Source organism: Bos indicus x Bos taurus, chromosome 14 (assembly GCF_003369695.1).
Source record: "Bos indicus x Bos taurus breed Angus x Brahman F1 hybrid chromosome 14, Bos_hybrid_MaternalHap_v2.0, whole genome shotgun sequence".
Classification (NCBI taxonomy): Eukaryota; Metazoa; Chordata; class Mammalia; order Artiodactyla; family Bovidae; genus Bos; species Bos indicus x Bos taurus.
In genome coordinates this window covers 19,322,235-19,349,795 of record NC_040089.1, presented here as the reverse complement: position 1 = coordinate 19,349,795, position 27,561 = coordinate 19,322,235, and the positions used below count along the sequence as shown (strand labels likewise).

At 42.1% G+C, this 27,561-nt stretch overlaps 1 protein-coding gene across 1 annotated transcript in view; it reads left to right on the top strand.

Annotated features, from left to right (window-relative positions):
* The window catches only part of LOC113903990 (cryptic protein-like), a 36,094-nt gene extending 17,117 nt beyond the window's left edge, over positions 1-18,977 (top strand). The window contains exons 2-4 of the mRNA XM_027560640.1: positions 7,388-7,541; positions 7,686-7,795; positions 18,709-18,977. Coding sequence (XP_027416441.1) covers positions 7,388-7,541; positions 7,686-7,795; positions 18,709-18,830 — 386 coding nt within the window. The 3' untranslated portion in view covers positions 18,831-18,977. The remainder of the gene's footprint in view (positions 1-7,387; positions 7,542-7,685; positions 7,796-18,708) is intronic.
* Positions 18,978-27,561: the final 8,584 nt, after the last annotated feature.

Here is a 27,561-nt window from a genome sequence, read left to right as displayed (position 1 = left end):
TCTAGGTTTGTCATCGGAGAAGGCAATGGCACCCCACTTCAGTACTCTTGCCTGGAAAATCCCATGGACGGAAGAGCCTGGTAGGCTGCAGTCCATGGGGTCGTGAAGAGTTGGACACAACTGAGCAACTTCACTTTCACTTTTCACTTTCATGCATTGGAGAAGGAAATGGCAACCCACTTCAGTGTTCTTGCCTGGAGAATCCCAGGGATGGGGGAGCCTGGTGGGCTGCCATCTATGGGGTCACAGAGTCGGACATGACTGAAGCGACTTAGCAGCAGCAGCAGAAGGTTTGTCATAGCTATTCTTCCAAGGAGCAAGCATCTTTTAAAATTGACATCTTTTAAAATTGACTGCTGCAGTCACAGTCTGCAGTAATTTTGGAACCCAAGAAAACAAAATCTGCCACCATTTCCATTTTTCCCCCTTGTATTTGCCATGAAATGATGAGACTGGATGCCATGATCTTAGGGTTTTGAAAGTTGAGTTTTAAGCCACCTTTTTTTTACTCTCCTCTTTCACCTTCATCAAGAGGCTCTTTAGTTTCTCCTAGATTTCTGCCTTTAGGGTGGTATCACCTGCATATCTGATGCTGTTGATATTTCTCCTGTCAATCTTGATTCCAGCTTGTGATGTGACAAATAGATTTAAAGGATTATTTCTGATAGACAGAATGCCTGAAGAACTATGGGCAGAGGTTCATAACATTGTACAGCAGGCAGTGACCAAAACTATCCCCAAGAAAAAGAAACTCAAGAAGGCAAAATGGTTGTCTGAGGAGGCCTTGACAAAGCTGAGAAAAGAAGTGAAAGGCAAAGGAGAAAGGGAAAGATAAACTGAATGCAGAGTTCCAGAGTATAGAGAGGAGAGGTAAGAAAGCCTTCTTTAGTGAACAATGCAAAGAAATAGAACCCACCTGGGCAGGTTCATTCCAATCCCAAAGAAAAGCAATGCCAAAGAATGCTCAAACTACCAGTCAATTGCACTCATCTCACACACTAGTAAGATCAGATCAGATCAGTCACTCAGTCGTGTCCGACTCTGTGCGACCCCATGAATTGCAGCACGCCAGGCCTCCCTGTCCAGCACCAACTCCCGGAGTTCACTGAGACTCACGTCCATCGAGTCAGTGATGCCATCCAGCCATCTCATCCTCTGTCATACCCACACACTAGTAAGGCAATGCTCAAAATTCTCCAAGCAAGGCTTCAACAGTACATGAACCATGAACTTGCAGATGTTCAAGCTGGATTTAGAAAAGGGAGAGGAAGCAGAGATCAAATTGCCAACATCTGTTGGGTCATCGAAAAAGCAAGAGAGTTCCAGAAAAACATCTACTTCTGTTTTATTGAGTACACCAAAGCCTTTGACTGTGTGCATCACAACAAACTGTGGAAAATTCTTAAAAAGATGGGAATCCCAGACCACCTGACCTGCCTCCTGAGAAATCTATATGCAGGTAAAGAAGCCACAGTTAGAACTGGACATGGAACAACAAACTGGTCCCAAATTGGGAAAGGAGTACATCAAGGCTATATTTTATCATCCTGCTTATTTAACTTATATGCAGAGTACATCATGAGAAATGCTGGACTGGATGAAGCGCAAACTGGAATCATGATTGCTGGGAGAAATATCAATAATCTCAGATATGCAGAAGACACCACCCTTATGGCAGAAAGTGAAGGTCTTTAGAAGAACTAAAGACCCTCTTGATGCAAGTGAAAGAGGAGAGTGAAAGTTTTAAGTTGGCTTAAAACTCAACATTTAGAAAACTAAGATCATACATGGCATCAGGTCCCATCACTTCATGGCAAATAGATGGGGAAACAATGGAAACAGTGAGAGACTTTATTTTATTGGGCTCCGAAATCACTGCAGATGGTGACTGCACCCATGAAATTAAAAAAGACTTGCTCCTTGGAAGAAAAGCTATGACGAACCTAGACAGCATATTAAAAAGCAGAGACATTACTTTGCCAACAAAGGTTCATCTAGTCAAGGTTATGGTTTTTCCAGTAGTCATGTATGGATGTGAGAGCTGGACTATAAGGAAAGATGAGCACTGAAGAATTGATGCTTTTGAGCTGTGGTGTTGGAGAAGACTCTTCAGAGTCCCTTGGACAGCAAGGAGATTCAACCAGTCAATCCTAAAGGAAATCAGTCCTGAATATTTATTGGAAGGACTGATGTTGAAGCTGAAACTCCAATACTTTGGCCACCTGATGTGAAGAGCTGACTCATTTGAAAAGACCCTGATGCTGGGAAAGATTGAAGGTAGGAGGAGAAGGGGACGACAGAGGATGAGATGGTTGGATGGTTATCACCGACTCAATGGACATGAGTTTGAGTAATCTCTGGGAGTTGGTGATGGACAGGGAAGCCTGGCATGCTGCAATCCATGGGGTCGCAAAGAGTCAAACACGACTGAGTGACTGAACTGAACTGGGCAGGTTTAAAAAATCCCGAGGCCCTGGGGGTTCTGAGCAAAGGGCCTGAGGTGTGGTCTAAATGCATTTTAAGAGTTTCCAGGAAACCCCTAGTAGCACACATCAAAGACTCTCTGGAAAGTGACTCCCAAAGAATTCCTTCACACCTAATTGGCATAGAACATTTTCCTCAGTGATTGTTTGATGTACTGAAGACAGAGAGGTGAGGTGGTCTCCAGTCTTCAGACAGGGTTTTCCAATTCCCACACTATGTCAGCTCAAAAGAAGTCAGAAGTCTGATGGGAGTGCTGGCTCCAGTCTTATCTATTTACAACTGATAACAAGAAAGTGGACCTTCCCCAATTTAGGGAAGTTGGTAGGGGGGTGTTGGGATCTGCCTGCCAACCACTGGGCCTCCAGCTGTTTCCAGACAACCCTTTCCAGCAGGGTCTTATTAACTAAGCAAACCTGGGCTCCTCCTACTGAAATGCAAAAGTCTTTATAAGACCTTTAAGTAAATGAGAGCAAGTGTCAGAGTGTTTTATCACCCCTAAGCTTTCAGCCCTTTCCCTCCTCAAAGCTGATTTCAACTCTTAAGCAAACACCCAGAGAGGGGCATTGGTCCTATATCTAGCCTTAGCCCTATCTCGCTGGTAATACATTTCCCTTCCTTTTTCTAAAGTTTCCATTTGTAAGACACACATTTTCATTGACATAGGAAATATCATGATGCCTGCGATTTGCCTTAAAAAACTCCAAGAAAAAAAAATGTGGGGGAAAAACAATCAGGAAAGATTGGCAATGGTTGGCTGCTGAACCCAAGTTTATTGACTCAGTGTCTCAGCTTTTGTGTATATTTGAGAATACAAAATTTAATAAAAGAAACTGTAGATTTTAGAAAATTCTTATAAAACTTAAATATTATCAGAAAGATTTGGATTCAATATCATCCTATAAACTGAACAGTTTTAAAACTTATTTAAATATTCTTTAGCTTATCCATGGTTTTTAGTGTTCAATCCATGTTGCTCATAAAGAAGTTACTATTGACTTAAAGTCATAAATGTAATTACTTTTGTATATAACTAAAGTATGCAATTAACAAGAAATTGCATTACATCTAAAAGTTGCATTACATCTAAAAGTATATTTGTCTTGAATCTCATTACAGATGTTTCATGAAGGCATGAGACAACCTACTCTGTATGTTTTGCCTGCTCTGATCTGTGGGTTCTGGTCCTGGCAGCTCATGGGCCCAGCTTTTGGGAGGTCTCATGGCAGCCAAGCTCACCAATTTCCTACTAGTTTATTTAACAGCATCTTTAATTAACTTCCCATTTAAAAGTTTAAAACATTAAATCAGAATCAAAAAATATCTCATCTTTGGAGGATACATATCATTTTCAGAAAATATTTTTTATACTAAAATCATAGGACAATTTGTATAAGAGTTGCAAGGCATCCTCTGTACTGTGAGGCAAGGGTCCCAGTCCCTATTTTGGCAATTAGAAAAACTGAAAACCAGCAAGTCCCAGAAGAAGCCCCTGAACCACTCCCCTCTTGGTTCAGAGCAGGCTCCTCATCAGACATTAGTGAAACATGAGGGAGGGGGCAGGGCACAACCTTTGAAAGAATGAGGACCCAACACAAGCCAGAGTCCAACGGGTCCAAGTCTAGTCAACCTGGATTAGACCTTGATCCTCAGTATAGGCTCAGTGTAACATATCAGCAAGGTAAATGACACACTCAGAGATGCCATGACAGTTGAAGGCCCACCATCAAAGATCAAAATGTGGGTGGTGACCCAATTTCTGGAAATCTCCACCCCCTCCCCAAAATAGTTGGAATAATCCTCCTACTCATTAGCCTATGAAATTACCCAGCCTATCTCCTGAAATAGCTCACACTGTCTGCTGCATGTGTTTCTTTTTAAATAAATCTGCTTCTTACCTATCACTTCATCTCTACTGAATTCTCCCTGGGATGAGACATTAAGAACATGAGCTTCTTGAACCACCAGGGAGGGGACATATGTCCACCTATGGCTGATTCATGTTGATGTTTGACAGAAAACAAAATTCTGTAAAGCAATTATCTATCAATTAAAAAAAGAAAAAAACCTGAGTGTCATTAGGTCTTGAAACCAGGTCTGTGAACTCAGTTGGAAGACTGGGTTTTGGCTGGGTTTGCATTCCCGCACGTGAGTTCAAGTCTCAGTGAGGGGAATAGTTTCACTAGCGGGTGGCACTTACCCCTGTGCTCTGCGGTCTTCAGATACCCAGTGTAAGGCTTGCCTCACTGTGGGCCGATCACCCCACACACTGCAGCCTTCTTATAATATCTGTGTGTTTCACGTTTTTCAAATATCTAAGTGCCAAAGGTTTGTGACTTAAACTCAAAGCCTCAGTTGCTTCAGCAAAATATGGAGGGTAAAAATAGTGCCTCCCCTGAGGGGTCCTGTATTAAGTGGGTAATGACTACGATATAGTGATCATTATGCTAGGCACAGAGAAAAGGCCTAGTTTGTAAAAATACTGATGCATCCTCAGAAAGGAGGTGTTGAAATGTCTCTCTTTCATATTCATGCTCCCCATCCGAGGCTTGGAATCAAGCCAGCTGGTTCTTTTCGACACAACAGCTCTCTTCTCTGGCTGGGCCCCTCCCCATCTCCTCAGTGAGAGGAGTGTGCAATATGAAATCTCTATTTCCACATGAAAACTTTTTTGTTCATGTTGAGGTTTTATTGATAATTTTTTTTCTTTTTTTTTTCCCAGGAAGGGAAAAGGCTATTGCCTTCTAGTCACCAGTGTTTGACATTAGGGGTTGACTCCTCCTGCTCCTATCAGCACTGTAAGCACTGTAGGGGAAGAGAACCGTCCTGTCTGCACAGGCCCCGCCCCCGGCCCTAGCAGGGTATCACTGAAGGGATGGTCCCCGAGGCTCTGTGCTGGACCCTGCCTGTCACAGCACAGCCTTTGCCAAAGCAACTGCACCGCAGAACCTGGAGACATCATTGCTGTTTCTCACAGTTATTTAGTGACCAAGGTAGAGAGCAGGAAACACCTGTGTCTTCTGTACTTATCCATTTTGCATCCTGAGGCAGTTCTTCCAGTAACTGCAGTAAAGACATCTTCAAATACAAAAACTGTTCAGACTCAGTCCCGTGGAATTGATCTTCAATGTATCCATGAGAGGAGACTTTTTTATACCAGACGTGTCAGTGGGAAAATGACCTGGAGCCATTCTGTTAGGTAAGAACAAAAATCATCTAAGTCTTAGAGCCAAGAGGGGTGTTTAAGAGCCTGGAATAAAATGCAATACATGCTTAATGTTGCTTCTCTTAAAGGGACGGGTACATGCTTGGTCTAAAATCTTTCTAAGGAATGACAAGGTTAATCAAAATCTACTAGTTACAAAATAATTATGTAATTATCTATTGTACATTAAATATATATTCATACATATATTTGTATATGAATGCATTACATTTTATGCATATGTAAATTTCTGATTAAATTTCTTTAAATATTCTAGGCTTCTGTTTGTGATCAGTTTGATATTGCAGATCATCCCCATGGGAAAGAGTAAGAAGCATTTTGTTTATATTCTCTTAGTTTTTATTGTATATTTGTTTGTCAATTATTATCAGTCTCATATTTTCAATTAATTTTTAAGGCTATCAAACAGGGAAATATAAAAGTAGTAGAGAAGAAAGCAGCAGTGGTAAAGCTCAGAAGTTCCAGCAGAAAACACTCAACTGGACCTTGAATAATTTAAGGGAGGAGAATGACAGCACGGAGGGCTGGAAGCCTCAGGGTTTATTCCCCTACTCCTTGACTTTCCAAGAGCTAAGTGGCCATGCTGCAGACAAAGGTCATCTCGGTCAGTGAACTCTGAGTTTGTGTGTGTGTGTGTGTGTGTGTGTGTGTGTGTGTGTGTGTGTGTGTCTGTGACTGTGTGTCTGTGTGTGTGCGCCTAGAGGGGATCTTCCAGACTTTCTCCTTTGTCTCCTTCCTTGGCAGGCAGATTCTTTACCACTAGGAGGCCGGAACCCTGAGTTTAGAATTGGAAAAAAAAAAAAAAAAAAACTAGGATAAGTTAACAATAAAACGAGAAACCCAATGAATAACATTTTACCGTCTTTAAATATATACTATAAAGTAAAAGGATAAAGACACTATAAAGTAAAAGGATAAAGACACTATAAAGTATATACTTTATATAAAGTATATATATATAAAGACACTATAAAGTATATACTTTTATACTACAAAGTAAAAGTATAAAGACAGAGGATGAGATGTTGGATGGCATCACCTACTTGATGGACGTGAGTTTGATCAAGCTTTGGGAGTTGGTGATGGACGGGGAAGCCTGGCGTGCTGCAGTCCATGGGGTCGCAAAGAGTCGGACACGAACGAGCGACTCAACTGACTGATAAAGTAAAAAATATTTCCTAGTGAGGTGTTCTTTTACTCTGAAAAAAGTTTTAATATTTTATTGGTAAAACGTGGCTTTGGCTTTTAACTGGTTATTTTTCTGCAGGTTCAGAGCTATCCCAAGCCCAGATAATAGCGGACCTTTGCTAGGCTTATCACAGTCTCTCAGGCTCCAGTGGTAGATTTTTTTTTAAATCGTTTCGGTGTCTTTGCACCCGTGGGTGGTCCCTGCTCGCTTGCCGCTCTCCGGAGAGGCTGGTCTGTAATCACTGTCTTGGGAAGTCACAGCCTAATTTTAACATATGAAAGGAAGGAAGAAAGAAAACGCTACTTGCAGGGGGCAGGGTTTCCCATGTCTTAGGGAGCCTTCCAGACCCGCCCGCACCCCTGGTAGTTTGTTTTTAATCCTTAAACTAACAAGCAGGGTTTACCTGAGCAAACACTATTAGCAGGAAGCCAATTTTATTGCCTCCCCGAGGGGATCTCTCTTGGCCCTTCTCGGGCTTATCAGACACTGAGGGTCCCGCGCGGCGCTGACCCCAGGCGACGCCCCCACAGGTGCACCTCCGCGGCGGAGCTGCTGCCAGAACGGCGGCACCTGCGTGCTGAGCAGCTTCTGCGTGTGCCCCGCTCACTTCACCGGCCGCTACTGTGAGCACGACCAGAGGCGCAGGTAGGCGCGGGGTGGTGCAGGCTGGGGCACAACGGGGCCTGCGGGGAGAGGAGACTGGGAGCCGGGCGGGGGCGGCGGGACCTCGCGGGGCGGGCCGGGCGTGCGCGCGCCCCCTGCACTAACGCCAGGTCTGGTCTTCCTCAGCAAGTGCGGTGCCCTGGTGCACGGAGCCTGGACCTTCCGCGGCTGCCACCTCTGCAGGTGCGTCTTTGCGGCCCTGCACTGCCTCCCCCTGCAGACACCCGGCCGCTGCGGTAAGAAGAACCCGCCCTGCGTCCTGTGCTCATAACCCACACTCAGGCAGTTGCTCCTTTATACGTACCGACCCATACTGATCTACCTGTGCCAGACGACACAGGAATGAGTGATCTGCATGGATTCATCACTAGGGAAAGTCACATTCGTGGTGAATCACATAGTGTATTATCATTATAGTCATTGAAAAATTTATTCCTAGGTTTCCCACTTGCGGAATTTAAACGTGATTTCCAAACAGTGTACTTAAATGTTCTTTACAGAGAGCAGAACTTTGGAAGCAAACAAGCTGGTAATTAGAGCCGAACCAGGTAGACAGGATCAGTTCAGTTCAGTCGCTCAGTCGTGTCCAACTCTTTGCAACCCCATGGACTGCAGCATGCCAGGCCTCCCTGTCCATCGCCAACTCCCAGAGTTGACTCAAACTCATGTCCTTTGAGTCGGTGACGCCACCCAACCATCTCATCCTCTGTTGTCCCCTTCTCCTCCTGCCTTCAATTTTTCCCAGCATCAGGGTCTTTTCAAATAAGTCAGTTCTTCGCATCAGGTGGCCAAAGTATTGGAGTTTCAGCTTCAACATCAGTCCTTCCAATGAACATTCAGGACTAATTTCCTTTAGGATGGACTGGTTGGATCTCCTTGCAGTCCAAGGGACTCTTAAGAGTCTTCTCCAACACCGCAGTTCAAAAGTATCAATTCTTCAGCGTTCAGCTTTCTTTATAGTCCAACTGTCACATCCATACATGACTACTGGAAAAACCATAGCTTTGACAGGGTACCCAAACTAAATCTCTAGGGACTTCTCTACACTGGGCCGATACCCACCTTCTCAACTGTGAAATGTAGAGAGAGCCCTGGAGCAGGACAGGAGCAGGCCTGAATGGCCAGGTGCTGCCCTTCAAGGCCAACCTGGCAATGCTCCAGAAAGCAAGGTGCCTGGTAACCACAGCTCAGGCCTGCCACTAAAAGTCAGTGGGGTGTGGACAACACGCAGGGTGAACACTTATTTGTGATGACTCTGAGCAGTTCCCAACTCAATGCAAATGTTTTACTTGTAAAACTAAGGAATGTGAATCTTCTGAGGTCAGAAAACAGACAAAATGCTCGGCTGCAGTCGTCATCTCAGGCAGGGACCAGAGACACAGGTATAGCAGGCACAGCACTTCCACGGCCTTCTCCCCTTTACAGTAAGCTCTGGCTGGGATAGCAGTAAGGGACTTGGTTAATGCAGGCAGAGTTCTTCAGTCCTCTTTGTTAGCCCTGGGTGGGCTCCATGTGAAGGCCCTAGGCCTACTCTCCTTTTCCTTCCTGCACTGTAGTCGACCCTGGGCCAATCCCACAGTGTAAGGGTATGTTTAATGGTGGTACAGCCCTTGACCCCCACTTCACATCCCCTTGTCCACTGTTAGATTGCTGTAGAAAGGCAGCACTCTTAGGGGTAGAGCCCTTCAAACCACCCTTTTGGTGGTGTTCCCTGGGTGGGGTGACTGGTGGAGGAACACACATAATGAATGCTCAGCCTCAGACCCATCTTCCTCCCTTCCTTCCTCCTCTGCAACCTGGGATAGGATTAGCATTCTAGTGACATTCTTAGTGAAGGTGCAGCCCTTCAGCCCCACTTCTGCTCCTCTTCCTCAGCCAGCTCTGCATGGTGCCAGCAGTGTGTGTGGGGGGTGGGGGAAAGGGTGGGTGGGTGTGTTCAGTTCAGTTCAGTTCAGTCTCTCAGTTGTGTCCGACTTTTTGTGACCCCATGAATTGCAGCATGCCAGGCCTCCCTGGGAGAAGGCAATGGCACCCCACTCCAGTACTCTTGCCTGGAAAATCCCATGGACAGAGCAGCCTGGTAGGCTGCAGTCCATGGGGTCGCTAAGAGTCAGACACGACTGAGCGACTTCACTTTCACTTTTCACTTTCATGCACTGAAGGAAATGGCAGCCCACTCCAGTGTTCTTGCCTGGAGAATCCCAGGGACAGAGGAGCCTAGTGGGCTGCTGTCTATGGGGTCGCACAGAGTCGGACATGACTAAAGTGACTTAGTAGCAGCAGGCCTCCCTGTCCATCACCAACTCCCGAAGTTCACTCAAACTCACGTCCATCGAGTCAGTGATGCCATCCAGCCATCTCATCCTCTGTCATCCCCTTCTCCTCCTGCCCCCAATCCCTCCCAGCATCAGAGTCTTTTCCAGTGAGTCAACTCTTCACATGAGGTGGCCAAAGTACTGGAGTTTCAGCTTTAGCATCATTCCTTCCAAAGAACACCCAGGACTGATCTCCTTTAGAATGGACTGGTTGGATCTCCTTGCAGTCCACGGGACTCTCAAGAGTCTTTTCCAACACCACAGTTCCAAAGTGTCAGTTCTTCTGTGCTCAGCCTTCTTCACAGTCCAACTCTCACATCCATACATGACCACTGGAAAAACCATAGCCTTAACTAGATGGACCTTTGTTGGCAAAGTAATGTCTCTGCTTTTGAATATGCTATCTAGGTTAGTCATAACTTTCCCTCCAAGGAGCAAGTGTCTTTTAATTTCATGGCTGCAATCACCATCTGCAGTGATTTTGGAGCCCCCCGAAATAAAGTCTGACACTGTTTCCACTGTTTCCCCATCTATTTGCCATGAAGTGATGGGACCAGATGCCATGATCTTCTTTTTCTGAATGTTGAGCTTTAAGCCAACTTTTTCACTCTCCTTTTTCACTTTCATCAAGAGGCTTTTTAGTTCCTCTTCACTTTCTGCCATAAGGGTGGTGTCATCTGCATGTCTGAGATTATTGATATTTCTCCCAGCAATCTTGATTCCAGCTTGTGCTTCTTCCAGCCCAGCGTTTCTCATGATGTACTCTGCGTAGAAGTTAAATAAGCAGGGTGACAATATACAGCCTTGACGTACTCCTTTTCCTATTTGGAACCAGTCTGTTGTTCCATGTCCAGTTCTAACTGTTGCCTCCTGACCTGCATATAGGCTTCTCAAGAGGCCGGTCAGGTGGTCTGGTATTCCCATCTCTTGAAGAATTTTCCATGGTTTATTGTGATCCACACAGTCAAAGGCTTTGGCATAGTGTGTGGTGGTGATTATAGTGCAATATACTTTCCCTTCCTCCCTCTCCTAACAGGCTCTTCATTTGCCGGGCCTGTGCCACTGATTCAGTAGCTGGTCTTTGAATGACCCAGAGAAATGAGGACACAGATTATGGCATAAGCATCAGAATTGCAGACGGTGCCTGTGTAGTCCTACAGGTGAGGTCATTTCCCACTGTGGTTGGTGCTCCTTGCAATGATTTGGGGAAAGGCCTAGCTCTGATCATTTTCAGTATTCTAAGCAAGGGCTTCCCTTTGGGCTCAGCTGGTAAAGAATCTGCCTGCAATGAGGGAGACCTGGGTTTGATTCCTGGGTTGGAAAGTTCCCCTGGAGAAGGGAAAGGCTACCCACTCCAATATTCTGGCCTAGAGAATTCCATCGACTGTATAGTCCATGGGGTCACAAAGGGTCAGAATGACTGAGCAACTTTCACTTTCACTTTCTAGCAAGGCCAGCTTGGGTCCTAAGCACCAGAGCAGGAGCTAGGTTCCAGGATGTCTGCTCACATCCTGGAAAACATTCAAGGCTGGGACTACTGTCTGCCAAGGACAATGATAGTGACTTGTGTGGCTTGTGCTCATCAAAAGTGAACCAAATAGTGAGGTCATCTCTCGGAGTAATTTGTCAGGAGCACTCTGTGACCCACTGATTGTGCGTCAGGGCAGATGACAGTGGTGGTGGCTGTGCTGACTGGTTACGACCTGAGGATGATGATGATAACGACAGCAGCAGTGCTGATAGATGATTATGATGTTGTGAGGATGACAGTCATCAGGATAAGCATCTTTATTAGCTCTCAGTTTATTTCAGGGACTTTATTTACTTAATCCCAGTCAGTTCTTAACAAGCCTTTGAAGTAAGTATTATACTTTTTATATTTGAGGAAATTGAAGCTTAGACTGGTTAACTTCTTCAGCTATTCTTTTTTTTTTTTCTTAAGAGATAAATTATATTTTATAATAACATTTAAATTATTTTAGAATATAAATCAACATACAATAGCATACTGGTGTAAACATTGACATAGTGATAATTAATGTACAATTAATATTAATTGAAATAAAATTGCTACCAGAGTACATAAGCGCATCCCTGAACTATGTCAGACACTTTTTTTAAAAAATGAGATAGTTCAGTTCAGTTCAGTCACTCAGTCATGCTGACTCTTTTCGACCACATGGACTGCAGCATGCCAGGCTTCCCTGTCCATTGCCAGCTCCCAGAGGTTGATCAAACTCATGTCCATGGAGACAGTAATGCCATCCAACCATCTCATCCTCTGTCATCCCCTTCTCCTCCTGCCTTCAATCTTTCCCAGCATCAGGGTCTTTTTTCAATGAGTTAGTTCTTCGCATGAGGTGGCCAAAGTATTGGAGCTTTAGCTTCAGCATCAGTCCTAATGAGTATTCAGGACTGATTTCCTTTAGGATTCACTGGTTTGATTTCCTTGCAGTCCAAGGGACTCTCAAGAGTCTTCTCCAACACCACAACTGAAAACCATCAGTTCTTCAGTGCTCAGCTTTCTTTATGGTCCAACTCTTAACATCCATACATGACTACTGGAAAAACCATAGCTTTGACTAGACGGACCTTTGTTTGCAAAGTAATGTCTCTGCTTTTTAATATGCTGTCTAGGTTGGTCATAACTTTTCCTCCAAGGAGCAAACGTCTTTTAATTTTATAGCTGCAGTCACCATCTGCAGTGACTTTTATGATTGCCATGTAGCATTATATTAGTTTCAGGTATACACAATGGTTTGGTATTATATACAAATATATATAATTGAGAAATGATAACCATAGCAAACCTAGTTAACATCCATCACCATACATACAATAATGACTTTTTTTTCTTGTGATGAGAAATTTTAAGATCTACTCTCTTTGTTGTTGTTCAGTCGCTCAGTCATGTCCGACTCTTTTCAACCCCATGGACTGAGGCATGCTAGGCTTCCCTGTCCTTCACCATCTCCCAGAGCTTGCTCAAACTCATGACCATTGAGTCAGTGATGCCATCCAAGCATCTCATCCTCTGTGATCCCTTTCTCCTCCTGCCCTCAATATTTCCCAGCATCAGGGTCTTTTCCAATGAGTCGGCTCTTCACATCAGGTGGCGGCTTTAACATTAGTCTACTCTCTTAGTAATTTTCAAATATGCAATGCAGTATTATTAACTGTCACCATCTTGTATGTTACATCAATTTCTTTTCTTTTTCAATTTTTAGATTCTACAAAAAAGTGAAATCAGATGGTATTTGTCATTTTTGCCTCACTTATTTTGCTTTCTGTAATGCCTTCAAGGTCCATCTATGTTGTTGCAAGTGGCACGATTTCCTTCCAGGCTTCTCCTGTAATTTTCAGTATAAAATCAATATTCTTTGGAGTGGTATTTTTTACATTAAAATTTTATTATGAATATAATTAGAACTCTTATTGGTAAAGCTACATTTTTTATTGAATTTTCCCTGAGCCACTGAGTAGATTTGCCCTAAATATGTCTTTTTTTTTTAATTGAATAAAGATTCTTTAAATTCTATAGTGTTTTTAAAAGTTTTTGAAGTCTCACACACATGGCTTCACATAATAGTCCTTTTATTTTCTGGACGTTTGTATCGCCCCTTCCCTCTTTCTTCTCTCTTCTGGCAAGCACTAGTTTGTTTTCTGTATCAGTGAGTCTGCTTCTTTTTTGTTTTTTCAATAGTTTGTTGTGTTTTTTAGATTCCACGTATAAATTATGTCATTCAGTATTTGTCTTTCTCTATCTGCCATTTGACTAAGGATAATACCCTCCAAGCCCATTTATGTTGCTGAAATGGCAAAATTTCATTTTATGGCCGAGTAGTATTCTCTCTTGTGTGTGTGTTTAGCACATCTTTATCTATTCATCTGTTGATAGACACTTAGGTTGCTTCCATACTTTGACAATTTTGAATAATGCTGTTATGAACCTTGGCGTGTATGTTCTTTTTGAATTAGTGTTTTGGGGTTTTTTGGATGTATTCCCAGGAGTGGAATTGCTGGTCATATGGTAATTCTAATTTTAGTTTTTTGAAAAAAACCTCTATACTGTTTTTGACAGTGGCTATACCAATTTACATTCCCATCAACAGTGTAGAAGAGTTCCCTTTTATCCACATTCCCAACAGCATTTGTTATCTGTATTCTTTTTGATGATGCCCTTCTGATAGGTAAGAGGCAACATCTCATTGTGGTTCGGATTTGCATCTCCCTGATGATAAGCCACATTGAGCATCTTTTCATGTGCCTGTCGGCCATCTACATTTACTCTTTGGAAAAAAATCTGTTCAGTTTTCTGTCCATTTCTTAAATTTGGTTTGTTGTGAGTTTTTCTTTTTAAATGCTGAGTTGTGTGAGCTGTTTATATATATTGGATATTAATCCCTTATATGTCATATCATTTGCAAATATTTTCTCCCATTCAGTAGGTTGCCTTTTTGTTCTGTCGATGGTTTCCTTTGCTGTGCAAAAGCTTTTATATTTGATTGGATCCCACTTGTTTATTTGCACTTTTACTTGCTTTGCTTTAGGAGACAAATTCAAAAAACACTGCTTCGATTTATGTAAAACAGTGTCCTGCATATGTTTCCTCTGGGAGTTTTATTGTATCCATTCTTCTGTGGAAGTCTTTAATCCATTTTGAGTTTATTTTTGTGTATGGTATGATGTTAGGGAGTTTTCTAATTTCATTCTTTTACATGTAGTTGTCCAATTTTCCCAGCACTGCTCGTTGAAGAGACTGTCTTTTCTCTATTATGTAACCTTGTCTCCTTTGTCATAGATTAATTGATCATTTATTAATGGGTTTATTGTGGGCCTCTTTAAGAATATTTTGGACAGTATTATTTAGAATATCGAAAATTTGACCACACTGTAAATCCAATAGCAGAATAATAGGTAAGTAAATGTTTTAATTCCTTTAATGGAATTTTATGATGACTTTGAAGAGTATATAGAAGATAGAATGGAAAACTGTGTTTCCAATATAATTCTAATATGAAAGGACACATATGGATAGGGGAATCACAAATATTGGGCTGGCCAAAAAGTTCCTTTGGGTTTTTTATAATAGCTTATGGAAAAATCCAAACACTTTTTAGCCAATCCAAAAGATAAAAGTATACTACAGAATCAGGGTCCTTTGGCTCCTCTAGGCACACAAAGGCCAGAGAATCTCCAAGTGCCCTCTTTGCTTGACACTCTACGGGTCCACGTACAACAGGCTTTCTTAATCCCAATATAATATCTTTTCAAGGACATATTTTTCATTCTGTTTCAGAGGAACACTGTTTATTCTCCAGTTTCCTCATGTAAAATGAGGATAATCTGCCCTGAACTTTCACACAGATACTGAAGAATAAAATTTATGCAAAGCAGTCTTATTTGTTGATGTGAGCTGTCTTGTAATTTTTCTCTTCCATGACCTAAAATAATGCTCTGTGTATAATAATTCTAAATAAATATTAAATGGATGACTGTTGACGTTTTAGTTCCAAATATAGTGCCAAAGAAGAAACACCATGAAGGCCATTGCCTACTATTACATTACATTAAAGCCATCTATTTTCAGTATTCTATTAATAAATACAGTATATTTTAAACAGGTAAATATCATTCTACCATTTTCTTCATTTATATTTGTTAATTTTGTGTTTAAAGAGGAAATTTGGCATAATAGAAAAAGCATGGGAAATCCACAAAATACTTGTTCAAATCCCCTGAAATACTTGTTGTAATGTTTACCATCTTTATAAACTGTGCTTCAGTCTCCACAGCAGAAATAATTTACCCCACAGATTTGTAAAGATGAAAAGGCCCTATACCTGTTTTATATTATACATAAAATAAAATATTGTTGCATTATTGTCACCATCGACAGTGTTCACATCAATACAATGAGATTAGAAAAAATTGCTTCATAATCTAGGACTTATATGCAAATTTACCAAAATGTGTTTTTTTAGGTTGTGAAAAATATCCGCTATACACGTTAATTGGTGAGCATTGCTAGAGTTAAAAAAAAAAAAAAAATCAAGAAGAATGACAGCCTTGGAGCTAGCAGTCCTTAAATCAACCCATGATCTCGTTTTACTGAGAGGGCGATTCTTCCTACATATAACCCAAAGAATTAAATATTTCTTTAGCATCAAGAACCAATATGTTCTAAAATTTAGAGTCTAGGTAATGACACGGTGAAGAAGCAATTTAGAACTTCTTCAGAGAGAAACAGGTCATGCAAATGTCAGATTGGGGTCAGGTCAGGCCTCACCTCATTCTTCAAACCCAATTTAAAAAGTACAGTTCTGTCGCAAAGCAGACAACCAACCAAACAACAAGCAAGTGAACGTCTGCAGGCCGGAGCCAGGTTGTGGGCCTGTTGGAAGGATGGCCTTCCTAGGTCCTGGCTCCAGCTGGCTGTCAGCCGAGGGCATGCTGACTGGGAGAGAGCAGATCCTTTGTCAAATCCCTCTGGGACATTCTCCCATGATAGGTGTCATTTCAGTGGGGTAGCTTCTCTGGGTGTCATGACAGGAGAGAAAGCCGTGTGGCTTTCCAAGGGCATTCAGGGTTATCTGTAAACTGGAAAATTTGGGGAATGCCAGCTCTGAACCTCATACTGAAGTACGATTTTATCCTCACCCAAGGTGGTCTCCAAACTATTTTAAATCACCACTTCGTGGTGGTGATATAGTGCCACACGCTGAGCATTCACAAATTTGATTTCAGTTCTATCTTCCTTTTCACACGTGCTTAAGACTAAAGTAATGATAAAAATCTCTGCGATGTGTAAGTCTGAAAAGAGAACTTCTGGTAAGTATATAATTAAAATCCTATGTTATAGTATATCATCACTGGTAGCAGAGTTTCTTTTTTGGTAGGACATAAAATAATGAAGGGCTTCCAGGTAGCACTAGTGGTAAAGAACCTGCCTGCCAGTGCAGGAGATGCAGGCGATGTGGGTTTGATCCCTGGGTTGGGAAGATCCTCTGGAGGAGGGCACCCTACCCCAGTACTCTTGCCTGGACAGTCCCATGGACAAAGGAATCTGGTGACCTACATACAGTCCATAGGTTCACAAAAAGAGACTTGGACATGACTGAGTGACTTATCTCAGCAAAAATGATGATAGGCCACAGAACCATTGATTTTTTAGGTTCCAATAAATAGTAAATGTGAATAAAGCTTGCTTTAATTTTTCCTATCAATATATAGTGGAAGTTCTAATATTTTCTCTCTTAGCTTGGTGGGTGACCTTGGGCCCCTAAGGAGGGACATTGCCTGGTGCTCACAGCCCCAGTTTGGAGACCCCTGCTTGGGGGACTGACTTGGTTTAACCAAACTCATAAAACTGACTCTTACAATGGCTTTTGAGTTCACATGCAAGAAAAGACCACCAACAGGGCCTGAATCCTGTGGTCAGCCTGTTCCCTTTCACCAGGGGAAAAATCAACAGTGAAGCTCCCTATGGGCTGACCAGTAGCTGCTTCTCACACTGAGAGCACCTGTTGTATCATCAGCTTTTCTGGAGCTACCTCTGAGCCTGCATGCCAAGGCTTCTGTTTTGTGGGGTTCTAGTACCCTGGAACAACCCTCTCCTATGTGCGGTGATGTGGGGAATGGTGCCCAGGTCTGCAGTGAGCCTGCCCTCAGTCTTGTGCTGAGTGTGGCCTCCTAGCCATGTTCACCATAGTCACCTGCAGAAAGGCAGGGCAGGTCTCTGCTGCAGTGGCTTGTCTTGATGTCTACTTATTAGCTTTTGATGGTTCAAGCTGACCACAGGTTTTGACGTTCAGAAGGCACTTTCTGGCAGAATCCTAGAGGACAGGGCTTGGCAGGTTTGTCAGGGGGAAGAACAGGTTGGCCTCTGCCAAACAGCCCTGGGGAAAAAGTCCCTGTAAGTTGGGCCTTTGTATGCTTCCCTGACCAGCCGATCCCACATCCAATTCCAGATTTGCTTGGGAGACTACTTAGTGGAGCTGGTGCCCCTGCCTCTAGCCATACCTGTGGGGCTTGTCAGTTTCACGTGGTAACCCTTCATCACTGGGGAGTTTAGCAAACACCCTTATCTGGTCTCACTACCCCAGAGATTCCCACTAAACACCTCTGGGGTGGGGTCCTAGCTATAGGAAAAGCCAGACCTACTGAGTTTGGGGCTCAGAGTGAGGCCTGCAGTGGAGGAGCCACATTGCCTCAGTGGGGTGGTGAGCACTCCAGTTGGGGCACATCTGCAGCTGTACCTCGTTGTCATGTCCTTTGTGAGAACATCCACCATCGCTGTAGGAAAGGGTGCTTTCCTCCTCTTTAATAAGTGGTCCCTAGTCAAAGAAATAGTGTTAGGACTATCTGGGGGAACAGATGATAGCAGATGGATGCAAGCAGTTTTACTTTATTTTAAATCAGATCCACTTTAATTGTTAAATGACAGTATAGTACTCTGAACCACCACCTTGGTTAGCTCATGCGCCAAATGATAAGGGCTGAAGGACTATTTCTTTGTGAGCCTTAAAAGCAGCAAACAGATTCTCCTTCAGCTCTCCAAGTTACATAAAAATCCCTGTTTCCAGCTGCAGCGAAAGGAATGCACAAGCTAAAGGGAAGCTCATCTCCCTTGAGCTGTGCTGTGTTCTCCACAGCTGGTGTCCATCCGTGCTCTGTGCTGCCCGCCAGGTGGCCCAGTCCACAGGGTAAGGCCCAGTAGGGAGGCCCAGGCAGGAAAGGGCCTTTCCTTGAGCAGGTGCAGACATTCTAGTTCACTCTCTACAAGCAGGCCTGCACAGCATGTCTCATAACTCTCTCGGGATTTTTTTCCCCAGACTTGAAAGACTTTCTCACCTCACACTCTAATGGACTGAGACCCCAGCTCACGTGGCATGTTCTCCTCCTCTTGTCCTGGTTCCTCCTGAAATCCATCCTCAGTGGAGGGGGAGCCTGCTGATCAGACCACAGTTCACCCAGCAGAACCAGAACTGTTCCTGGCCTCCCAGCGTGGCTGAACCAGATGGTGCTGCATGGGGAAGCCAGGGATTATATGTCCTCTTGCATTGTCTATGTTGTATGTAATAGACTGGTTTCCTTTCTTATAAACCAGAAGATTAAATGAATATTTGTAATGCTTAATAAACTTTTTCATGAAAGAGCCTTTCTTGTTTTCCTAGTTATTTCAAGGTACAGTAAGTCTCCCACATACAAATGAGTTCCATTCTAAAAGCACAGTCATAAATCCAATTTGCTTGTAAGCACAGCAAAGTTAGCCTAGGTACCAAGCAAATACAATCAGCTATGTAGTACTCTACTGCAATAGTCTTGCAATACTATTCACACAAATAATACATAAAGACAAGAAGTAAAGAAAATATTTTTAATCTTACAATATAGTCACTGCTACATCACCACTGCTTTTATGCTTGCTTCTGGACATCTTGGGTTTAAAATATAAATACTATATTACTGTACTCTATCAATGCAGGAGACCCCAGTTTGATTCCTGGGTCAGGAAGATCCACCGGAGAAGGGAAAGGCTACCCACTCCAGTATTCCTGGGCTTCCTTTGTGGCTCAGCTGGTAGAGAATCTGCCTGCAATGAGGGAGATCTGGATTTGATCCCTGGGTTGGGAAGATCCCCTGGAGAAGGGAAAGGCTACTCACTCCAGTATTCTGTCCTGGAGAATTCCATGGACTGTATAGTCCGTGTGGTCACAAAGAGTCAGACACCACCGAGCAACTTTCACTCTCACTCTATACAGTGCTTATACAGTGAGAACACAAAAACACAACCACTTGTAGAGGATGCGTGTGCTTGACAACGTGTGCCAGATCCTCAAACTAACATGACTGGACATGTGAACACATATTCATGTCCTTGAAACCTGACAAAAGTTTGCATGTAGGGGACTTACTGTATATGACTAGATGTGCGAGAGTAAACACTAGAGGCTGGGGCCTGTTCAGGCGGAATCTCTGATGATTCAGAGTACACCAAACGTGTGGCCCTTCAGGTAACAGCTCCCTTTCACACACTCCTTGAGCCCCACACATAGATTCTGCAACACTTGGCATTATTTATGTGTTCACTCAGTCTCTTCAGAAGCTCTAAGCCCTGGGGGGCAGGGCCAGTGCCACATGTGTGTTCCCAGCACCACCATGCTGTGAATGCGGCAAGGAGCAGACGCCAAAAAATGTTCCACAGACAGAGAAAGGAGCGCATGAGGGGAGGGAGCCACGATTGGAAAAGGCAGCTGGCACCCTACCTCCTTTTCTCCAGCTTCCTCTACTAATGACTCAGTTGTGACATGCTTTCAGGACAGTTAGCACTTTTTGGAGTTATCACCAGTATCTCCATAAAAAGGAGCTCTTGAAGTGGACCAACGAGTCTGCCTTCCTGCCTGTCACACAGAACTTGGGAATTAGGTGCTTCTCAGTTGAATCTGTCAAATACACTTGCTCTCTATTGATTGAACACAGCCCTATTTGGACAGATACCATAACTAAAAACACAAGAAGGAAAACAGGAAAAATATTGCAAATTATTCAGTCAAACAAATCAATAAGAGTAAAATATGACAGAGAAAAAGACTCTGGGATAGACAATACAGCCTGAATTAAATTAATCGATCAAAATATTGATATTTTATAAACCTTGTAGAACTTCCTTTAAAATATTCAAAGCTGAATGCAATGCAAAGGCCATCACAGAGCTTATTGTGCATGTGATACAAAGCTATATATACTGAAGTGCTTTTGTGGACAGAAAAGTGGCTTTCAATCAACACTGAAACTCCCTGCCCAGAGAGAGTCATCCCAGTGTACTACACATACAGCTAAACAGAGAGTTCTCAGTGTGAACACTGAAATGGGATCTTTGTTGAGTTAAATGGGCTTTTATTTTTGGGCTTCCCTGGTGGCTCAGACAGTAAAGAATCTCCCTGCAATTCAAGAGAGATCCATGGGTCAGGAAGATTTTCTGGAGAAGGGAAAGGTTACCCACTCCAGTATTCTTGCTTGGAGAATTCCATGGACACAGGAGCCAGACAGGCTACAGTCCATGGGGTCGCAGAGCCAGACACAACTAAGCAACTAACACTTTCACTTTCACTATGAATACTGTGGAAAATTCTTAAAGAGATGGGAATACCAGACCACCTTACCTGCCTCCATAGAAACCTGTATGCAGGTCAAGAAGCAACAGTTAAACCAGACATGAAACAATGGGCTGATTCAAAATTGAAAAGGAGTACGTCAAGGCTGTATATTGTCACCCTGCTTATTTAACTTCTATGCAGAGTACATCATGAGAAATGCTGGGCTGGATGAATCACAAGCTGGAATCAAGATTGCTGGGAAAAATATCAATAACCTCAGATATGTAGATGACACCACCCTAATGTCAGAAAGTGAAGGGATAAAGAGCACTTGATGAAGGTGACAGAGGAGAGTGAAAAAAGCTGGTTTAAAACTCAACATTCAAAAAACTAAGATCATGGCACCTGGGTCCATCACTTCTGGCAAATACATGGGGAAACAGTGACAGATTTTATTTTCTTGGGCTCTAAAATCACTGTGGGCAGTGACTACAGCATGAAATTAAAAGACACTTGCTCCTTGAAAGAAAAGCCAAGACAAACCTAGACAGCGTATTAAAAACAGGGACATCACTTTGCCGACAAAGGTCTGAATAGTCAAAGCTATAGTTTTTCCAGTAGTCACCTACAGATGTGAGAATTGGTCTGTAAAAAAGGCTGAGCTCCAATGCTTTTGAACTGTGGTGTTGGAGAAGACTCTTGAGAGTCCCTTGAGCATCAAGTAGATCAAACCAGTCAAACCTAAAGGAAATCAACCCTGAATATTCATTGGAAGGACTAATGCTGAAGCTCTAATACTTTGGCCACTGGATGCCAAAGGCTGACTCATTGGAAAAGGTCCTGATGCTGGGAAAGATTGAGGGCAGGAGGCGAAGGGGACGACAGAGGATGAGATGGCTGGATGGCATTACCGGCTCAATGGACATGAGTTTGAGTAAATTCTGGGAGATAGTGGAGGACAGGGGAAGCCTGGCGTGCTGCATACCATGGGGTCGCAAACAGTCAGACATGACTTAGTGACTGAACAACAGTGAATACTTTAGTACTTTAGAGCTCTACAAAGCAAGCAGGCAAGCGTGCATGTGTGCATGTGCACACACACACACACATACACATGGCAAATATCTTCTTAGGCCCACTATAAGTTGGGGTTGGTGGTCCCACCCTTCAGGCTTGAGCAGGAGAGAGAAGTGAAACAATGCCAAAGTCAGTGACTGTGGAAGTCTCCCAGGATTCTTCAGAACACGAAGGAGCCAGGCTGGCTGAGAAAGGCCCCATGCGCGTGAAACTGCACACCTGAGAATGTTCAAATAGAAAGCTCACAGACAGGTGATATTCCCACTGAATTTTTCAGTTTTTTAAATACTCCTTAGTTGATAAGCCTATGAAATGCAGTTATTTTAAAAACGTATGTTACAAATTAGTTTCTGGGCATTTTCAAAATTTTCCACCACTGGCTATGGAAATATGAATTTGATGTAATGTTCAAATGAGAGTTAAAGAAAAAAGTTGAGTTCAGCCACTATTGACTGAGACTGTAGTTTGGGAAAAAATAATTATTAAAGTTTTGAGACATAAATATTTCTGGGTAAAAATGTCTTCTGATAGCAATATTGTCTTTACATAGTTCCAAGTACGTTCTGAACAGTACTATCTGTTGTAGCTGAATTTTCTACAAATAAACAAATGATGAACTTTGCAATTTATCCTAAGAACCTGATGAATGTGTTTATATTATGTGTAAAATATTTACAAAATGCATATCTTCTACACTTTTATACCAATATGAAGTTTGCTAAAAACAAAACAAAACAAAAAACAGACAAAAATATATATTGTCTCATTGTCAATAGCTCCACTTAAGGAAATTGAACAAGAGGACTGTTCTACACTTGAGAGGTTACAATTGTGATAAAAAGGAAAAGCGAGACATGTTCATTTTTAGTAAGAATATCCAGGATATAAATGCTCATCTACATTTTAAATAGAAAATTAGGAATCAGGATTATGGATTCTCTTAAGAGAATAATTCCTGATTTTAAGCAAGAAAACCACCTTAACCATTTTCTCTATCTATCCATCCATTTATACATCCACTTAACTAACCAACTGAGAAACCTTGATTTACCTAGCTCTGAAAAGAACAGAAATTGTGAAAAGTAAGCTGCCAACTTTTTCTATAGTGCATGGAAAATTTGAGTGTAAAAGATATTTTCCCTGTAAATGGTTCCCCAGATGTTCAGAAAGATCATTAAAAAGTATACACTTCCCAGGAGACAAATGACGATCCTGGACTCCTGGTTGGAAGCTTCATTCACACAAATGTGTCATGGATCTTACCCATCTCCTGCTGTTGAGCGTAGATAGAGACAGTCTTCCTGGGCCATTATCTCAGAGCTGCCCTCACCACAGGAAAGAGCTTTTTCACACCCTGGTTTTTCTCACTCTGACAGAGGGTGAGGAGTCCTCCCTTTGCAGAAAGCGATAACAAGCGCTCTCCAATTCTGGATTGTTTGTAGAAGCCCACTCTTTCCTTTCCAGCTTTTGTTCTCACTCAGTCTACCCTTTACATATTCCAGAAAACTAGGATCTGCCACAGTGTCGTGTGTATTCTCACTAAGGACACAACAGAGACACTGAAAGAAGGAACAGGAAAAGCCACAGGAATTTATACTAGTCACATGATTTCAATTCCCTGACGGTTCAGACCTTTCAACCCATCCCTGTGTTACACTTTACTCCAGAGCCAAAGCAAGAGCCTGGTGGGGAGGTGCTCTCTTGTACTTCTCGGCCGCATCACAGTTACCCCTTTCTAGCATGAAAACAACTGACTCTAATCTTGGCTGAGAGCATTGAAAACCAGCTTCTGAATGTATTTCCAATTTCTGCCGTCTTCAAAAACCCACTCTGGCGCATGTAGCTTTATATCACACCAAGTCATAGGTCCTGTGACAGATCTATTAAGTTTAGCTTTGAATAGCTAAAAGTAAGCTTCATAAGCACAGTCTTTTCCATTTCACCTGGACTGTCTGCTCTTGGGAAAGGAAAATGAGGGGCTGTGTTTCTTCTACTTAGAACTGTTGGCTGACTGCTGACCTCCTGACCAGCAACTGGATTACTGCAGGACCCCAACTAGGTACAGTGGAAATCTGTAGTCACAGAGATGGCTGAATGCTCAGCAGTTGAACACTGCCAAGCTGAGTGAAGGTGCTGTGCTTGGAAATGTCTGCACACTTCCGATGGAGTTTGTAGAATGATGAGCAAGTAAATGTTTAATAACTAGCTCTCCAGAAAAAATTACATATACATCAGTTTATTACAAGTAAAGTGGTTTATTACACATAGAGTATAAAACAAGAGGGAAGTGGGCAGGGCACAATTTTTGAAAGAATGACATAGCTCAAGGACATAAAATAAACTGATTAGAATCAAATGGATCCAAGATGGTAGACAAGTTAACTTCAACCAGACCTTGATCCTCAATCAGCAAGCTAAATGACATGCCCAGAGGTGCCATGATAATTCCTAGGCACTGTCTAAAGACAAATATTTACCCCTTCCCCCAAAATAGTTGGAATAATCCTCCCAGTCATTAGCCTATGAAATTACCCAGTTCATAAAAACTAACCACACCACACTTTGTGGCCACCACACTCACTCCCTGCAATGGCCCACACTCTGTCTGTGGGATGTGTTTCTGAATAAACTCACTACTTACCTATCACTTTGTCTCTTTCTAAATAAACTCACTACTTACCTATCACTTTGTCTTTTCCTAAATTCTTTCTGTGATGAGACATCAAGAATCTGAGCTTTATTAGGTCCTGAAACCAGGTACTGTGGGTTTCGCCAGGTTCAAGTCCCAGCACATGGGATCAAGTCCCATCTGAGGTAAATGGTTTCATGTACAGCACAGAATTTTCAAATAGTGATAAACATTTATAATGTTCTATGTTGTAAATTCCAATGGAGCAGCAAACTTTTGTAGATTTTTACCAAAATCTACAACATATATCCAACCTAGAGTTGTGCTTCAACCATAATTTGACAAATGGTACCACAAGTCAACATCTAAAGCCAGTGCCTAGGAATTATCATGGCACCTCTGGGCATGTCCTTTAGCTTGCTGATTGAGGATCAAGGTCTGGTTGAAGTTGGCTTGTCCTTGATTTCCTATCAAAGGAAATAATCACTAAACAATCTATAACAGGAATAGAAAAACGTTTTATCTGAGCCAAACTGAAGACTATAGCCCAGAAGACAGCCTCTCAAATAACTCTGAGGTACTGCTCCAGAGAAGCACAGTTTCCCACACAGTTTTATATCTTTTCAGAACTAAGAACAACAAATAAGTCAGAGATAGATTCCTTCAAGGTTCAAAAAAAAAAAAAAAAAAAAGATCAACATGTACACAGCAAGTCAGTGTAGACTTGGCACCTGGGAAGGGAGTCTTTATCTTCAAATAAGTGCCATCATTGGCACAAGGGAAGCATTTAATCTTTATTTTTAACATGGACAATCTTCATTTCTAATCAATGTCTGCTTTTCTTTAATAATTAAGCAGATGTACAATGTATGTTTGACAGGCCGCAAACAGGCTGTTTTAGTAAAACATTCAGTTTAACTCATGTATTAGCCAGAATGACTTCCCTTGATATGTGAAAATTGCTTTGCACTAATCTTAATTCACTGACTCTTCTCCCAGTAAGTGAAAGTGAAGTGAAGTCGCTCAGTCGTGTCTGACTCTTTTCGACCCTGTGGACTGTAGCCTATCAGTCTCCTCCGTCCATGGGATTTTCCAGGCAAGAGTGCTGGAGTGGATGTACTGTCATTAAATCTGGCAGGGACCTAATATGAAACTATTTCTAATCCTCATTATGTTAATTAACCAAACTCTCTGAACTTTGGCACTTCAGTTTTTTGTCGACACGAATAACTTCTTTGCTGTATTAAAATTAGGCTTGGTAAGACACACAGACACAGAAATGACTGTCATGAAGGAAGTTCTCTTTCTCATTTCACTTTTGAAAAAAAGCACATTATAATACCTGAAGTACGTCAAGAAGATGCACTTTAATTTTCTGCAGTGGTGTTATTCTGAAAGTATGTCCTTTTGCCCCATGCAACTGTTGCCTGGGATTCAACATCAATAGTTTATGTCACTAAACTTTATATGAAGTTTGTTTTCTTGAATTTGTAGAAAGCAGCATAATTTAAATAGCTTTTCTCTCCTGTTGTTATGAAATGCTAACAAATATATGGTATCTTGCTTCTGGAGTGTTCTCAGCTCTGTTCTTCCACTTCTCCTCCATGGGTGTCTGTCTGTTCTCTTATTTCTGTCGCCGCAGCTGCCCTTCTCTGCCCCAGTTTTGCTCTTTGATAAAGGGAGCAGCTTGTATAGTTTATGAGGGGACAATGGCCAAATCTTCCCGAAAGCTTGAGCTATTCCTTTTAACTGGTTTTCAGAGTCAGCTTTAAAGTTGTTTTCAACTACACACATATTTTTAAATGATTTAATGTCTGAGTTATTTTAACTTATTTTTAATACATATTTCATTTGTATAATTATGAGTTTTTAGTTTCTTATTTATTTTAATCATGGATTTAAAATAATTTAAAAAATTTATGTTAGTCATTTGATTTTAGAGTTGTTCATTTTAGTTTTATTTATTTAATAAAAAATTATAATAGATTCATTTATTTATAAAACACAATCTTCCCTGTGCTAGGTTTAGGAAAAAACATTGCTGAGATTAGGATCCCAGCCCAAAGAAGCTTACAGTCTTAGACTACCTCAAACACATTGCAATGTCATAAGTGCTGTTAAAAAGTATACAAATGAAGATGTATGCAAATGAAAATATACACAAAATGAAAAAAATGTATACAAAAAATGAACTTTTAAACAAGAATTGTTTCTGACAGCCTTTAGGTAATGCTACTGAACTAAGTAACTAAATCCAAACTGTAATGAGAAAATCTGATTATTTTATGTGGATCAACAGAAATCAACTACATGGGACCGAATGAACTGATAAATATGATTTATAACCTTGACTTTGAAAAATATACTAGCTTGAATCTGTTTCCCACTTAACCTTTTTTTCTCTTTCGCTGGGACCTACAACTGGTTAATGAAGTATATGTCTTTGTAAATGGAGATGGGACATTTGTCTTTTTCTCCTACCTGACCCTGCCAGGATTTTGCTTCTCCAGCTGCCTACCCTGTGGACTTGATAGTTTATTGCAACTAGATTACAACTTAGTTATACTAATCATTGTTTTAACCTGTTCTTTGCTTCCAAACAGTTTATACTTGTATCTCTGCTACACTATGGGAGAAGGCAATGGCACCCCACTCCAGTACTCTTGCCTAGAAAATCTCATGGACAGAGGAGCCTGGTAGGCTGCAGTCCATGGGGTCGTGAAGAGTCGGACACGACTGAGTGACTTCACTTTCACTTTTCACTTTAATGCGTTGGAGAAGGAAATGGCAACCCACTCCAGTGTTCTTGCCTGGAGAATCCCAGGGATGGGGGAGCCTGGTGGGCTGCCGTCTATGGGGTCGCACAGAGTCGGACATGACTG